At 45.0% G+C, this 15,336-nt stretch overlaps 1 protein-coding gene across 2 annotated transcripts in view; it reads left to right on the top strand.

Moving 5' to 3' along the window:
* The first annotated feature begins 1,158 nt into the window (after positions 1-1,158).
* Positions 1,159-15,336, top strand: part of LOC147451461 (uncharacterized) — a 101,163-nt gene continuing 86,985 nt past the window's right edge. Inside the window, exon 1 of one of the 2 annotated variants that reach the window (XM_086520359.1) lies at positions 1,159-1,373. In XM_086520359.1, coding sequence (XP_086376485.1) covers positions 1,276-1,373 — 98 coding nt within the window. In that variant the 5' untranslated portion in view covers positions 1,159-1,275. Of the gene's footprint in view, positions 1,390-15,336 lie in introns of both variants that reach the window. The other variant, XM_086520360.1, reaches the window with a different exon arrangement.

Consider the following 15,336-nt stretch of genomic DNA (forward strand, 5'->3'; position numbering starts at 1 on the left):
TGAGAGCATGAGAACGACAGGGAGACCCCGATTCCTAAGAGAGAAGAGAGTCCATGCTTGCACATGACTCTCTAAAGCGATAGGCTTTACCCACTCACGCTTTTGCTCTCATACAAACACACGTTGCTCTCTCTCTCTCTCTCTCTCTCTCTCTCTCTCTCTCTCTCTCTCTCCCTCTCCCTCTCTCTCTCTTTCTCAACAATGTAGTTGCTGGTGTCCCTTTCATGCATTACAAACACAAAAGAGACCTAGACGCTAGAGTTGTCAAGGGCTTCAATTCGCCTTCATACCAGAGTATAGCACCGCAAGAGCAAGTAAGCAGGTGAGACAAGAGACCATTGCTGAATCCATGCACATCTATCCAAGATGGAGAGAGAAAGAAAAACTGCTTTGACTACTATTTTAAATTGCAACGATGGACTTTTCACCTTTCACCCTTTCTCTCAAGGTCAAGTGTCCAACATGGAGAGAGAAAGCAAGACTGCTTTGGCTACTTTTTTAAATTGCAATGGTGGACTTTTCACCTTTCGCCCTTTCTCTCAAGGGCAGGCCTGGTGATTTTATCACTTGTTTTAACACAATAAAATTGAAATCGCTTGCTATCATAAAAAAGGCACCACCAACGTGCTCATATTTTTTTGGTGTGGAAGGGCACGGTGCATTCACCTTTGGGGTACCCTTAGGGTCTTGTCCAAGTGCTGAGCTGTCAATAAGAGGGATCTCAATTATGGTGCCATAGTATTGGCCCCCTCGTGACTAAATGGCATGGGGTCTTGAATGAAGACCCGGTCATGGAATCGACGACGGATGGCGGACGGTGAGGATCTCGAGGAGATTTGACGAAGAAAAAAACGACGACGCTTCCCTCAGCGCGACTCGAACCCAGACATGCGCTATGGCATTTCAATGTGCTAACAGGGCACGCGCGATAATTTGGTTGAAATGGGGGTGACTTTATACGTATTTACGTTTGTCTGAGTTTACATCTCAGATGTCCGAATTTACAAAATTTATTCGAATTTACTTTTTAAAATCTAACGATGCAACACGTCTCTGCTTTTGTGCTCCTCCGTGGATCCGACGACGGGGTCTTCATTCAAGACCCTTTGTTCTTTAGTCATAAGGTATTGGCCCCTCCACCTTATTATGACTAGTTTTCAAACAGCCTTAAGATTTACATGCCACGACGCCATTCTGAAGCGACCCTTCATCAACCAGCTCTCCGTCTCTCTCGGGAGCAGGGTGAAGTGAACAGGCAAATGCTGCCTCTTGAAAATGGCGAAAGCAAGCGTTGCACAGGAGGTAGCGTCTGTGATGCAGAAAATCGCCAACGTCACAGAAAACAGGAATGATAGCCGAGGCACCATCTACACGTAACTCCCGATCTTGGTCTGCTCATCACCCTTGTTTGTTTTGCCTTGGGTGCGCTCCACACACACACACACACACACACACACACACACACACACACGTACGTTCTGGTACACCAATGATGGGTCTGAGGAACCCGAATCCTTACATGTTTATCCCCGCTCTTCTGCATTTTTGCTTTTTACCGCTTTGTTGTTTCACAGTTTCTATTTTCCACTCATCAGGTATTGTTCCTAGCCTGTTAAAATGCAACATTGCAGGTGCCTCCTTTGTTGTCTGCTTTAAAATTTTTGGGATCTGACATCCTTCTCGTTGGCTTGACAAGCACACAAATGTGGGCTTCTGCCTAGCTGGAGACCCCGTCTTATCAATGCCTTCAAGCATTGCCTGTTTATGTTCACAAGACACCTTTGGTGATTTGACTCCGGAGTTGCCAATGTCTAGCCTTGTTGGAGAACCATTGATTTCTATTATGCAGAGGCTATTAAACAGGCTTTAAATCACTAGATCTTTGAAGTTTTTCTGCAAATTCAATCTCCATGAATCTTTCAAACACGAGAAAGGGGATACACCCCACTACCTTGCTCAGGGTAAAGGTCAAGCTGTCTAAGTCAACAATGTGGAAGCGTAGAGCATGGGGAGAATGCACGAGAAAGAGAAAGAGAGAGGGTTTGTTGAACCAACCAACTTGGCCAAGAATCCCCATTCATGAATTGTGAACACATCACGCTCAAGATTTTCCTAGACAATGAACTTCGGAACACATTGTGTCCATAATCCGGCCAACAACAATGGATTGTGCACATGTCCGTAGTGTTTTGTATACATCATGTTGGTTCCTTGCCAAATGCATGTGCCTTGAACTCCGACACATGGGTTCAAACACCCATAACGTGAACGACACACGGGTCCAAATCAAGTATAGAGAGCACCGATTGCCCCTCTTTGCCGCTCACAAGCCTCTCTCTGGCTTAAGCATGTTGCAGTGCCGGGCTAGAAATCTTGCTTCGAGACCATTGTGACCTTCGCTACATTTGCCATGCCAATTTCCTCGGTGGAACCTTGTCATTGATATCCCCATCAAGCTTGCCTTTGCCTTTGTCCTCTTGCGAGCTCACGCATTTGCCTTTGGTCCCGTGACAAATGGGTTCTCGGCTCCTTGTGAACTTCAAGTGTGCTGAGGCCGCTAACTAGGTGCAAGATGATGCACTATCCATAGCCGTGTGTTGAGTAAAAACTGTCTCATGAGGCCACACTTTAGCCGAACAAAGCATAACCGCAGCCCTTCTTGAAAGCATTTCAAAACGTTGCCGAAGCCAGCCACCACACTGGGTTGATTGAGTGTCACATGCACATCTAACCCTATGTGTACGTGGACAAGCTACTTATGACAAGGGTTCAGTTCAGTTCAGTCAGACTAGTTTAGGAAGTGATCTGGAACTTTTGTGAGTCTGTTCGCAGACCGTGCATGTCCAGACACTTAGAGTAGATGCATATCCTCTCTGGTTTCACATAGCATGACTATCAGATTTCCATTAGAACCCATCAGGAGCATTTTTACAGTGCATAGACCTATTTTCCCTATTTAAGCCAATTTTCACTTATTATTTTTAAGTGACTTTTGTTGGGAACTCGGTAGGGCAATCTGACTTGGCAAGTATATAAGAAACCCTAGCGCTAGCACTTTCTGGCAGAAGAGGTAGCAGGAACTTCGCGTTCAACAGGCACCTTCTCATCAAGACCACCTTCCCGCAATAGACCTAGCGTTTTCAGCCCATCTGAAAGCCTAGCGTTTTAGCATGACAGATTAGCCCTGGCGTTTGCATTGCAGATCAGCCCCGGCGACAGCAAGATAGCAGATCAGCCCTAGCATTAGCAGATTCCACAGCAAGATAGCAGATTCCACAGCAACACAACAGATCAGCCCTAGCGTTAGCAGATTTCTCGAGCAAGACAGAACCAGCCCTAGCGTTTTTGGTTTGCAGATCAACCTCGGCGTTTTGCAGATTCATCGCGACGGAACCTCAGTAAGCACTAGCGTTTCTAGTTTTTAGCATTCAGACATCGCAGCAGAGACCCCAAACCTCGCAGATCTCACCTTCCCACAGCAGATCCTTGCCGCACGGTCAGATCCAACATAGTTTGCAGATTCAGCCCGAAAAACGCAGATTTCAGCATCTGCGCTTTCAGTGCGTCGTCGTCGCATCGTCGCCATCGATACAATGGAGGCTTGGGTTTGCTTAAATGCTACCCAACGGAAATTTCCCTAACTAGAATCGTGTCAATATGTGTTAGGTGCTGCAGAATGAATGTTTGCGCTTTGCTCAAGATGAGTGCTCCGAACTGTGCTCAAGGTTCCTTTTGTTCTTATGGAAGGGAGAGCCTTCCGTTCTTAATGAGAGAGTGCTATGATCACAAACAAAGTGAATGGACACTGTGCGTGCAAGTGTATGAGACTGAGAGATAGAGAGAGAAGAGAGATACGACACCAGAGACGTTGTAAAACCCTCCTCCGAAGGCGCCACTCTCGTCGGAGAGAGTGGTCTACTTATGATTGCACAATCTGGTACAAATGGAATGCATGAGACTGATGCAAGTCTAGGCTATGTCGATGATGACGACGGGGATGACGAAGTTGACCTAAGGGCTGAAATCTGCAATCTTTTATTTGTTGTTGTCACAAAGTGATGACGTGGCGGACAACAGAAACCCTTGCCAGAAACCCTAATTTCCGGAAATCGCGAAGGTTGAAATTTTTTTTTTTGAAAAATGATGAGCGACGCGAATTTTGCTTTTTTTTTATAAAAAAAAGAGAAAAGACGCTCTAAGAGAGAGAGAGAGAACTTATGCTTTTTATTTTAAAAGCTTTTGGGGCTCTGCTTTTGGGCATCCCTTGTAACCTTTAAATAAGTGGTGAGGGTCTTATTTCTCAGAGCATCTGGACGCAGAGTCTGAGAGTGAAACCCTAACCGCTCTCTTGTACTTTGATGATTGATTAATACAAAAAGAAATACCGAAAGGGGCGCCAGTCTTTGGGGCGAACATCTTGTCACAGTTCCACTTCCAGATTGTCCATGTACAAGGACAGAAGAATGTGGTGGCAGATGCTTTGTCTAGGAAACCGTTGGTTCTGGCTATTTCCGCGATACATCATAGGAGCTTCGAGGATATGGTCGATCAGTATGCCACAGATACAGATTTTGCAGATATTTTCACACGGATACGGGATGGGGAGACAGTAGCGGGATACTCCCTTCGAGAAGGCTACTTGATGAAAAAGACTATGTTGTGCGTTACACAGCCGTTGAGGAAAAAGGTTATGACTGAATGCCACTGTCCACCTTTTATGGGTCACCGCGGCATTGCTACCACCATGAAAGGGGTAGAGAGATACTTCTATTGGCCGTGACTCAAAAAGGACGTGGAAGAGTTGTGCGCAGTATGCCAGAAGGTCAAGTTTGACAGGCATAAGGCACAGGGATTGTTACACCCTTTACCCATACCCACCCGCCCCTGGTAAAGTATTGAAATGGATTTCATTTTTGATCTCCCGATTACACAGAATGATCACGATGATTTTCCAATTACATGGCAAGTCTGAGACGATTGTCTCCGACAGAGACCCCGATTTATGAGTTTGTTTTGGAAGGCAATTTGGGAGAACATTGGCACGCGGTTGCAGTTGTCGTCATCGTTCCACTTGCAAACTGACGGGCAATCTGAGATTGCCAATTCAGTGGTTTTAGATTTATTGAAGTCTTGTATCTGGGATCAGAAGACTCAATGGGAAAAGAACTTACCTTTGGTGGAATTTGCCTACAATAACACGATACACTCTTCGACGGGGAAGACGCCATGTGAGATTGTTGAAAGTGCTGCGAAGGTTCCATCCTTCCTCAGCACGAAAGATTAGATATTGGAAGCGGATGAATATTCGCGAGATTTGGATACGGCTTTTGTCAAGGTTTGCGAGACTTTGCAGGAGTCTCAAGAACGACAGAAAAAGGCAGCGGATCGCCATCGTCGCGACTTGAATTTGAAGGAGGATGATTGGGTGCTCTTACGTTTTGACAAGGCACGCCTACGAAAGAAAAAGGGAAAGGAGAGGCTTTTTCCAAACCTTAGTATGCGATACTACGGACCTTTCCAGATCACTGACAAGATAAATGATGTCTCCTTCTGATTGAAATTGTCAGATACTTGGAGGATTCACAATGCATTGCATGTGAGTCTCTTGAAACCTGTTAAGGGTGATGTGCCTGATGAGCAACCCGAAGTGGAAGAAAACGAGGAGATCCTTGTTCCTGAACAGATTTTGGCACATAACGATACGAAGAAAGGTAAAGTCCGAAGGCGGTTCTTGGTTAAGTTCAAGAACTTTCCTGCATTTGATGCGAAGTGGATGGAGGAGGAGGACCTCGCAGATACTCCTCGGATTGTGAAACTTTACCCTGATGTTTTGGTTTAGCATAGTCTACTCCAAACGGAACCCAGAATTCAGCTTGGCCGGAGATTTGGTGCAGTGGGATGCACAAGAGGGGAGTCAGTCCGCTCCCTTGTCAACAGATGCCTTGATTTTGACACTAAAGTCACTGATGTCTCTTTGAGCTTCAGGGATACTGCGAGCTGACAGTATTCTGCTGGATGACTTTATGAAATGGAATTCCTGATTATGATACTAATTTGTTCTTGACTTCTTGTGAGTGCAGGAATTGATAGACGAAATGACTGCAGCATTTTGGTCTGATTGATCTCGAATAGACATGGTTGCAATAGGGTTAGTCAATCGGACATCGATGAGGTCCCGATTGGACCTAGATGTGATTGCTAGCTACATTGCCGATAAATCATGGTCTAAGATCCGAATGAATGTTGAATGTCATGTGATGTCCTGTGATGTCTAGTGATGTCCTGTGATGTCGTGTGATGTGACTGTCGATTTTGTACATGTGCTAGATGTGTGTTCCTAGTACGTAGGTACTAACAGTCAGTGTCTGCTAAGACGGTTTATGGCTTTTGTCGGTTTTGCAGGCGTAATCGTGGTCGATTACAATGCTTTCAAGAGGGGGGTATGCCACAGAGTGATGACGTGGCGGACAACAGAAACCCTAAAATTCCTGCAAACCCTAATTTCTGCCAGAAACCCTAATTTCTGGAAATTGCAAAGGTTGAATTTTTTGTTTTTGAAAAATGATGAGCGACGCGAATTTTGCTGTTTTTTATAAAAAAAAGAGAAAAGACTCTCTAAGAGAGAGAGAGAACTGATGCTTTTTTATTTTAAAAGCTTTTGGGGCTCTGCTTTTGGGTATCCCTTGTAACCTTTAAATAAGTGGTGAGGGTCTCGCTTCTCAGAGCATCTGGACGTAGAGTCTGAGAGTGAAACCCTAACCGCTCTCTTGTACTTTGATGATTGATTAATACAAAAAGAAATACCGAAAGGGGCGCAAGTCTTTGGGGCCAATATCTCTAGGTACGGAACTCTGCTGGGCCATTGTACATCTATTGTGATCTGTGACTTGTTTTGAAGTGGTTATTTGGTGCTGTCGCGGTTGATTCTTGACTTGGAGTGTCCAAGTCTGTTACAGTTGTCCAAAAATGCTATGGGTTGAAATCTGCTAATCTTTTATCTGCTGAATTCTGACTCTATGTTGGTGACGATGTCGATGAGACGATGCGACGACGACGCGCTGAAAACGCAGATGCTGAAATCTGCGTTTGCCGGGCTGAAACTGTAAACCTTGCGGAAACTGACCGTGCGGCGAGGAACTGCTACGGGAAGGTGAGATCTGCGAGGTTCGGGACTTTATCTGCGGGTGCTAACTGCTGAAAACTGAAAACGCTAATGCTCCTTGCTGTTCCGTCGCGGTTGTCATAAAATCTAATATCTAATATCTAACCAACCCAAATGATTCTCTCATATTAAACTGATCACTTAATGTGGGAGAATAAACGGGAACAAGGGTTAAGATATAGACATGTGCTTATAGATCTATCTCAACATGGGGTAAATGGTAAAGGGGCCCAAATGAGAGATGGTCTATCAAAGAGCAAGGCTAACCAACGGAGCATAAGACCTTAGGGTTAGCTTCATTGAAGACCTCCAATAATGTGTGTAAAAGTCCTTTGACCTTAGGTAAGCTAGGGCTGACCTTGAGGCGCGGGAACCCGACCCAGCTCGAGGTGCTTGTCCTGCTTGTCATGCTTGATGATTGAGGTGCTTGAGATGCTTGAGGTGCTTAATTATTGAGATGCTTGAGGTGCTTGACATGCTTGAGATGCTAGGGTTGCACTTAAGGTGAGAACCTAACCTAAGCTTAAAGTGCTTAACGACCAAGCTTGTGGTGGGAACTGGGCCTATGTTTGAGGAGCTTGAGGTGTCAAAAAGTCAAATATTCAATCCCTACAAGGAGGGGGCGAGCCCTACATGAGGGGGGATGAGAGAGAACACCCATACACTCACACAAGGCATGCATGGTACAAAGAAAGCAAGAGGGACACTTGTCAAGTTCCTCCTCATGTTGCCCTCATGGTGTGCTTGAAGCCTATTGGTTGGCCACCCAAGGGGTCCAATAATAATTTAGGAGATTTAATTAATTGATTTAGCATTTATCTAGCCCTCTCTCTCAAAGGGGAAAGGGGGATACTTATATCAAGGCTACCCTTGCTGCTTGTAATGCCTCCTGCTTGTGATTGGCTAGGCCTGGAGGGGTCCAATGAGCTTCAAGCATGAGCTACAAGGGGGGGTTGACCCAAGCAAGCAAGGGGGTTGCTTAGGGGGGTATACTCATCCACACACACACACACACTCTCATTGTGTGCTATGCAAAGTGCAAGAGCTCCCTCTCCTTCTCCAAGCAAGTAGAGGTTGAGAGCTTACACCAACAGTCTTGGATATGGAGTGCAAATCCAACCAAGAGCCATGCTTCAATGCTTAAGCTTGCCATCTCCTTCTTCTTCATTACTATGCTATTATGTATGCTAGCAACAAGAGTTATGATAAGTGAGGAACTAATTCTTTCTCCTACGAAACGTTTCTTCTTCCTCTTTGAGGTCTTGGGACTGAGGCTTGGGATAGTTAAAGCTTTCTTCAAGTTTATGTTATGTTTGTGATGCATGAAGCTTTCCATCTTCATTGCATCACCTAGGTCACAAGGAACACAAAGATTGTATTGTAACAAGTCTCTCTTAATGGGAGAAATCATAATACAAATGCCTATTGGAGGGGGGACCGGCTCCACATAAATCCGGTCCTCAACTGTTGTCATGTTCTCTAAATTCTCTCTCTTGCAAAAGTATTGTTCATGCCAAGTTAACTAATTGCTATGATTATGTTGCTATATTCAATTATGTTCACCCGCTATGCTCACAAAGTCATTTTTCAAAAGTACTCTCATTAATTTCCGTTACTCTCAAACTAAATAGGCCAATTCCATTATAGCGGTAAAGCTGCAAAACGTCGGGGCTGATCTGCAAACCAAAAACGCTAGGTCTCCTTGGGGAGGGGGGGGGTTTTCTGCTGAGAAGGTGTCTGTTGAGCGTGGAGCTCCTGCTGTCTCTTCTGCCAAATAGTGCTAGCTCTAGTTTGCTTATATACAAACTTAGCAAAATTGCCCTACCTACTTTTGTTGGAAAGTCACTTAAATTAATAAGTGAAAAATGCCAAAAATAGGTAAAATAGGCTAAATGCACTGGAAAATTCCATGACTGATTTTGATGGATTCTGATGGGAATGCTTATGATCATGTAACAGACTTGGACACCCCAAGTCAAGAATCAACCGCGACAGCACCAAATAACCACTTCTAAACAAGTCACAGATCACAATAGATGTACACTGGCCCTGCGGAGTTCCGTGCCTAGAGATATTGGCCCCAAAGACTGGCGCCCCTTTCGGTATTTCTTTTTATATTAATCAAATCAAAGTACAAGAGAGTGGCTAGGGTTTCACTCTCAGACTCTGCGTCCAGATGCCCTGAGAAGTGAGGCCCTCACCACTAATTTAAAGGTTACAAGGGATGCCCAAAAGCAGAGCCCCAAAAGCTTTAAATCAAAAGCAATTGCTCTCTCTCTCTCTCTCTCTCACAGAGAGTCAAAACTTGAAAGCAAAAGCATTCTCTCTCTCTTTCTCATATTGTAGAGAAAAAGCAAAATTTGCGTCGCTCATCATTTTCAAATTTTTTTTTTCAGCCTCCGCGATTTTCGGAAATTAGGGTTTCTGGCAGAAATTAGGGTTTGCAGGAATTTTAGGGTTTCTGGCAGAAATGAGGGTTTTTGCTGTCCACCACGTCATCACTTTGTGACATACCCCCCTCTTGAAAGCATTGTAATCGACCGCGATTACGCCTGCAAAACCGACAAAAGCCATAAACCGTCTTAGCAGACACTGACTGTTAGTACCTACGTACTAGGAACACACATCTAGCGCATGTACAAAATCGACAGTCACATCACACGACATCACAGGACATCACCTGACATCACAGGACATCACATGACATTCAACATTCATTCGGATCTTAGACCATGATTTATTGGCAATGTAGCTAGCAATCACATCTAGGTCCAATCGGGACCTCATCGATGTCCGATTGACTAACCCCTATTGCAACCATGTCTATTCGAGATCAAGTAGACCAAAATGCTGCAGTCATTTCGTCTATCAGTTCCTGCAGTCACAAGAAGTCAAGAACAAATCAGTATCATAATCAGGAATTCCATTTCATAAAGTCATCCAGCAGAATACTGTCAGCTCTCAGTATCCCTGAAGCTCAAAGAGACATCAGTGACTTTAGTATCAAAATCGAGGCATCTGTTGACAAAGGAGTGGAGTGACTCCCCTCTTGTGCATCCCACTGCACCAGATCTCCGGCCAAGCTGAATTCTGGGTTCCGTTTGGAGTAGACTATGCTAAACCAAAACATCGAGGTAAAGTTTCACAATCCGAGGAGTATCTGCGAGGTCCTCCTCCTCCATCCACTTCGCATCAAATGCAGGAAAGTTCTTGAACTAAACCAAGAACCGCCTTCGGACTTTACCTTTCTTCGTATCGTTATGTGCCAAAATTTGTTCAGGAACAAGGATCTCCTCGTTTTCTTCCACTTCGGGTTGCTCATCAGGCTCCCCATCATCAGACACATCACCCTTAACAGGGTTCAAGAGACTCACATGCAATGCATTATGAATCCTCCAAGTATCTGGCAGTTTCAATCGGAAGGAGACATCATTTATCTTGTCAGTGATCTGGAAAGGTCCATAGTATCACATACTAAGGTTTGGAAAAAGCCTCTCCTTTCCCTTTTTCTTTCGTAGGCGTGCCTTCTCAAAAGTAAGAGCACCCAATCATTCTCCTTCAATTTCAAGTCGCGACGATGGCGATCCGCTGCCTTTTTCTGTCGTTCTTGAGACTCCTGCAAAGTCTTGCGAACCTTGGCAAAAGTCGTATCCAAATCTCGCGAATATTCATCCGCTTCAAATATCTAATATTTCGTGCTCAGGAAGGATGGAACCTTCGCAGCACTTTCAACAATCTCACATGGCGTCTTCCCCGTCGAAGAGTGTATCGTGTTATTATAGGCAAATTCCACCAAAGGTAAGTTCTTTTCCCATTGAGTCTTCTGATCCAAGATACAAGACTTCAATAAATCTAAAATCACTGAATTGGCAATCTCAAATTGCCCGTCAGTCTGCAAGTGGAACGATGACGAGAACTGCAACTGCGTGCCAATGTTCTCCCAAATTGCCTTCCAAAACAAACTCATAAATCTGGGGTCTCTGTCGGAGACAATCGTTTCAGACGTGCCAAGTAATCGGAAAATCATCGTGATCTTTCTGTGTTCTCAGGAGATTAAAAATGAAATCCATTGCAATACTTTCCGAGGGGTGGGTGGGTACGGGTAAAGGCTGTAACAATCCTTGTGCCTTATGCCTGTCAAACTTGACCTTCTGGCATACCAAGCAACTGCGCACAAACTCTTCCACATCTTTTTTGAGTCTCGGCCCAAAGAAGAAATATCTCTCTACCCCTTTCATGGTGGTAGCAATGCTGCGGTGACCCGTAAAAGGTGGACAGTGGCATTCAGTCATAACCTTATCCCTCAACGGCTGTGTAACGCACAACATAGTCTTTTTCATCAAGTAGCCTTCCCGAAGGGAGTATCCAGCTAGTGTCTCCCCATCCCGTAGCCGTGTGAAAATATTTCCAAAATTTGTATCTGTGGCATACTGATCGACCATATCCTCGAAGCTCCTATGATGTATCGCGGAAAATAGCCAGAACCAACGGTTTCCGAGACAAAGTATCTGCCACCACATTCTTCTGTCCCTCACATGGACAATCTGGACGTGGAACTGTGACAAGATGTTCGCCCACCGCATCTGCTTTTCCGAAAGCTGCTTCTGTGACAAGAAGTAGCGCAAACTTTGATGGTTTGTAAAGACAGTAAAATCCGCTCCGAGTAGGTAATGCCGCCACTGAGTAAGAGCGTGGATAACCGCCAAAAGCTCTTTCTCATAGATCTGTGCTGTCATCTCCGGCCTAGAGAACAAACGGCTCTCGTAAGCTATGACATGGCCTTCTTGCATCAAAACCGCACCCAGACTACGACCACAAGCATCACAATATACTTCAAATGACTTCTGCAAGTCCGGCAAAGTCAAAATAGGTCCCGTAGTCAATTTCTCTTTCAATGTCCGAAAGGCAGTGACCTTTGTGGGTCCCCACGAAAAAGGTACTCCTTTCTGTGTCAAGGTATGCAAAGGGGAAGCAACCTCTGCAAACTTTCGTATGAACCGCCTGTAGTACAAACACAGTCCCAAGAAGCTTCTAACTTCATGGACATTCCTCAAATCGGGCCAATCACGGATAGTCTCTATCTTGGCCGGGTCCATTTGCACTCTTGCTGCTGACACAACTGTGTCCCAAAAAGTGTATCTCTGGTAGGAAAAATTCACTTTTCTTTGCATTAATCACTAACTTGTGATCTCGTAATGCCTGAAAGACTTGAAGCAGGTGATCTCTGTGTTCTGCGTCATTCTTGGAGAAAACAATGATGTCGTCAAAGAAAGTGCCAACAAATAGCCTGTATTCTCGAAAAATCCTGTCCATCATCCGGTTAAATGTCGCAGGAGCATTGGTTAAGCCAAAAGGCATCACCAAAAACTCAAATAACCCAAAAGTTGTCCGAAAAGCTGTCTTGTAGACATCTCCTGGCGCTATCTTGATCTGATGATATCCACTCTTCAAGTCAATCCTGCTAAAGCACGAGGATCCCGTAACGTGTCGAGTATATCATCGATCCTAGGAATCGGAAATCTGTTCTTGATGGTGATTTTGTTGAGAGCGCTATAATCGATGCACATTCTCCAAGATCCGTCTTTCTTCAAAACCAACAACATTGGAGAGCAATACGGTGAAGTACTAGGCTGGACAAGACCCTTTTCCAAGAGGTCTTTCACTGGGTTCATAATCTTTTCATTCTGTACTCGGCTCACACGATAAGGTGGCCGATTCGGTGGCATGCTTCCAGGTATCTTCAGGCCCTCTGAAAAGCAATCGGCATGAGTGTGGAGAAAAATCTTGGCGTTCTTTTGATCAAGTCAAAACATATTCAACCTTTATCCATCGTTCAGTTCTCTTCCAAAAGAATGAGTAAGAAACTGAAGTTCATCAAGTACAATCTCTAAGCCCTTCATTTATCAAAGTCGCTTTCTCGGCCCGGTAGTCAACCACGGCATAGTTCTTGTGGTACCAAGGGTTCCCGAGTAGAATGTCACTCGCGTGCCCTGAACACCCCTGTCATTGCAAACAAAGTTTGCCAATGCTCGGTGTAATGGCAACATCCCATCTGGGTGCCAGTCGAACTACCTCCGCCTATGGCGTCAGTTTGTTGGGCGTAATTTCCAAATCGAGCCGCCAATTCCAAGTGAAAAGAAGTTGGCCTTGGCTCCTTCAAAAGAGCTTCCTGATCCTTCACTTTGCCCCAAAAGCGGCAAAGTTTGTACTTTCATTCATTAGATTCGGTGCAGGTCCCACGCCATGTGGTACCAGTTCTGCTTTTCTATCTGCCTTTTCTGCCACATTCCTTAGCTGCTCTCGAACTCTAGGACATGTGGTCATCTTTACCATTCTGTTCTTTCTGTGCCTTTTTAGGGCACTTCGCGGATATATGTCCATGTTCCCGCACCCAAAGTACTTTCTCTCTCGGATGAAGCGAGCACTCTCCTCAGGAGTAAGCTTGGGTCGTGCATCTTTTTTTCTCTGGGTTGCTCTTTTTCTTTGTACTTTCATTCCCAGAAATCTGTTCGGCTCGTTGTGTCATGGCCTCATCTGTGGGGTAGGTCAGACTGCCAGAGTGAATGGCAAAACCCCGCTTCGCATGACTCATCAACTCCTGAATAGAAGCTGACTTCTGTTCCAAGCGGTGGTCTCGGATCTTTGTAGGTAGACCCAAGGTAAACCGCTCAATCTATTCTTTGAACGAGATCTTCTTGAATGAAGAGGCGGGTAGAAAAGAGTTCCAGAATCTTTCACATTAAGAATTCACTGTATCGCTCTTGGTCATCCGGAGATGGTTCCAAGCAGCTCGTATATCTCGTTCATATTCTTGCGTCAACCAAGAAGAAATAAAAAGCTTTTCAAATTTCAGCCATTTAACTGGCGCACTCTTGTTTAAAAGAAACGTGGACCACCAAGTACGAGCATTCCCCTTAAGGTAAGAGGTAGCTCTCCGAATCTTGGAGTGCTCTGAATAGCGTCCTCCCGCCAAAGCGATGTCAAACTGCTGTATAAAAGACAAAGACTTCGAAGCATCTGAGTATCCTGAAAAAGTATCAAACTTGATCGAGTGGCCACCTTCCTTAAACGCTCGGACTTTCTTGCTTTTATCTTCGAGAAAGTCATACTGGTTGGCTTTGTAAAAATTCTTCTTGTTCGCATAAAAGTTTCCGCCATCGGAATTTGAGCTGTCTGTAGACCAGTCCGCAATAGAACTGTCAGTCTCTGGGCGAGATGTAGCCTTCTTTGCCTTTTTCTTGCCCTTTCCGAAGCTTTGTTTCTTGCTTCGCTTTTTACCTTTTGTGTCTTCTTCGCTCGAATCTGAAGAGCTAGAAGAACTGTCAGAAGAAGAAGAAGAACTGGGTACTCCTTCAAATCGAACACGCTTCTTCTGTTTCTTTGCATTGTCAAAAGTCGATTGACGACCCAAATATCCCGGGAAGTCAGTACCTTTCTTTTGCTTTTTGCCGTGCTTTTTGTCTTTCTTTTGCACGTCGAAAAGCTGAGCAATCCGTGCATCAACCACGTTCTCCAGTTCCTTCTCCGTATATTTCTTGGAGGCAGAAGGTTTCTTGAGAGCGGGTTTCGGGAGTGGTGTTGTGGTTCTCTGCCACTCCGTCTGTACCTCTTCCAAAGAGGTCTGGTTCATATATTTTGCCATCTTCGGATCCTTGGCAAAATTGAGCATCATCTTTGTTGCATCGCCAATCAATTGACGACGCTCCATCTCTCTTTGCTCCGCCTGAGTAGGCCGAGGCGGGCCATACTCTCTGTCTGAATCTTCGTTGTGATCCCAGCCCGCATCTCCAGATGCAGAGGGAGTCGACTGATCATTGCCTGAAGCCATAGGTGCTGCGGAAAAAAAATTCGGGGATCGGATTTCCCGTAGAAGAGAAATCGGCCGTGCTCTGATACCATTGTAATAGACTTGGACACCCCAAGTCAAGAATCAACCGCGACAGCACCAAATAACCACTTCAAAACAAGTCACAGATCACAATAGATGTACACTGGCCCGACAGAGGTCCGTGCCTAGAGATATTGGCCCCAAAGACTGGTGCACCTTTCGGTATTTCTTTTTATATTAATCAAATCAAAGTACAAGAGAGTGGCTAGGGTTTCACTCTCAGACTCTGCGTCCAGATGCCCTGAGAAGTGAGGCCCTCACCACTAATTTAAAGGTTACAAGGGAT

The sequence above is a fragment of the Adiantum capillus-veneris genome, chromosome 9 (assembly GCF_014529385.1).
Source record: "Adiantum capillus-veneris isolate H3 chromosome 9, ASM1452938v2, whole genome shotgun sequence".
Lineage (NCBI taxonomy): Eukaryota > Viridiplantae > Streptophyta > Polypodiopsida > Polypodiales > Pteridaceae > Adiantum > Adiantum capillus-veneris.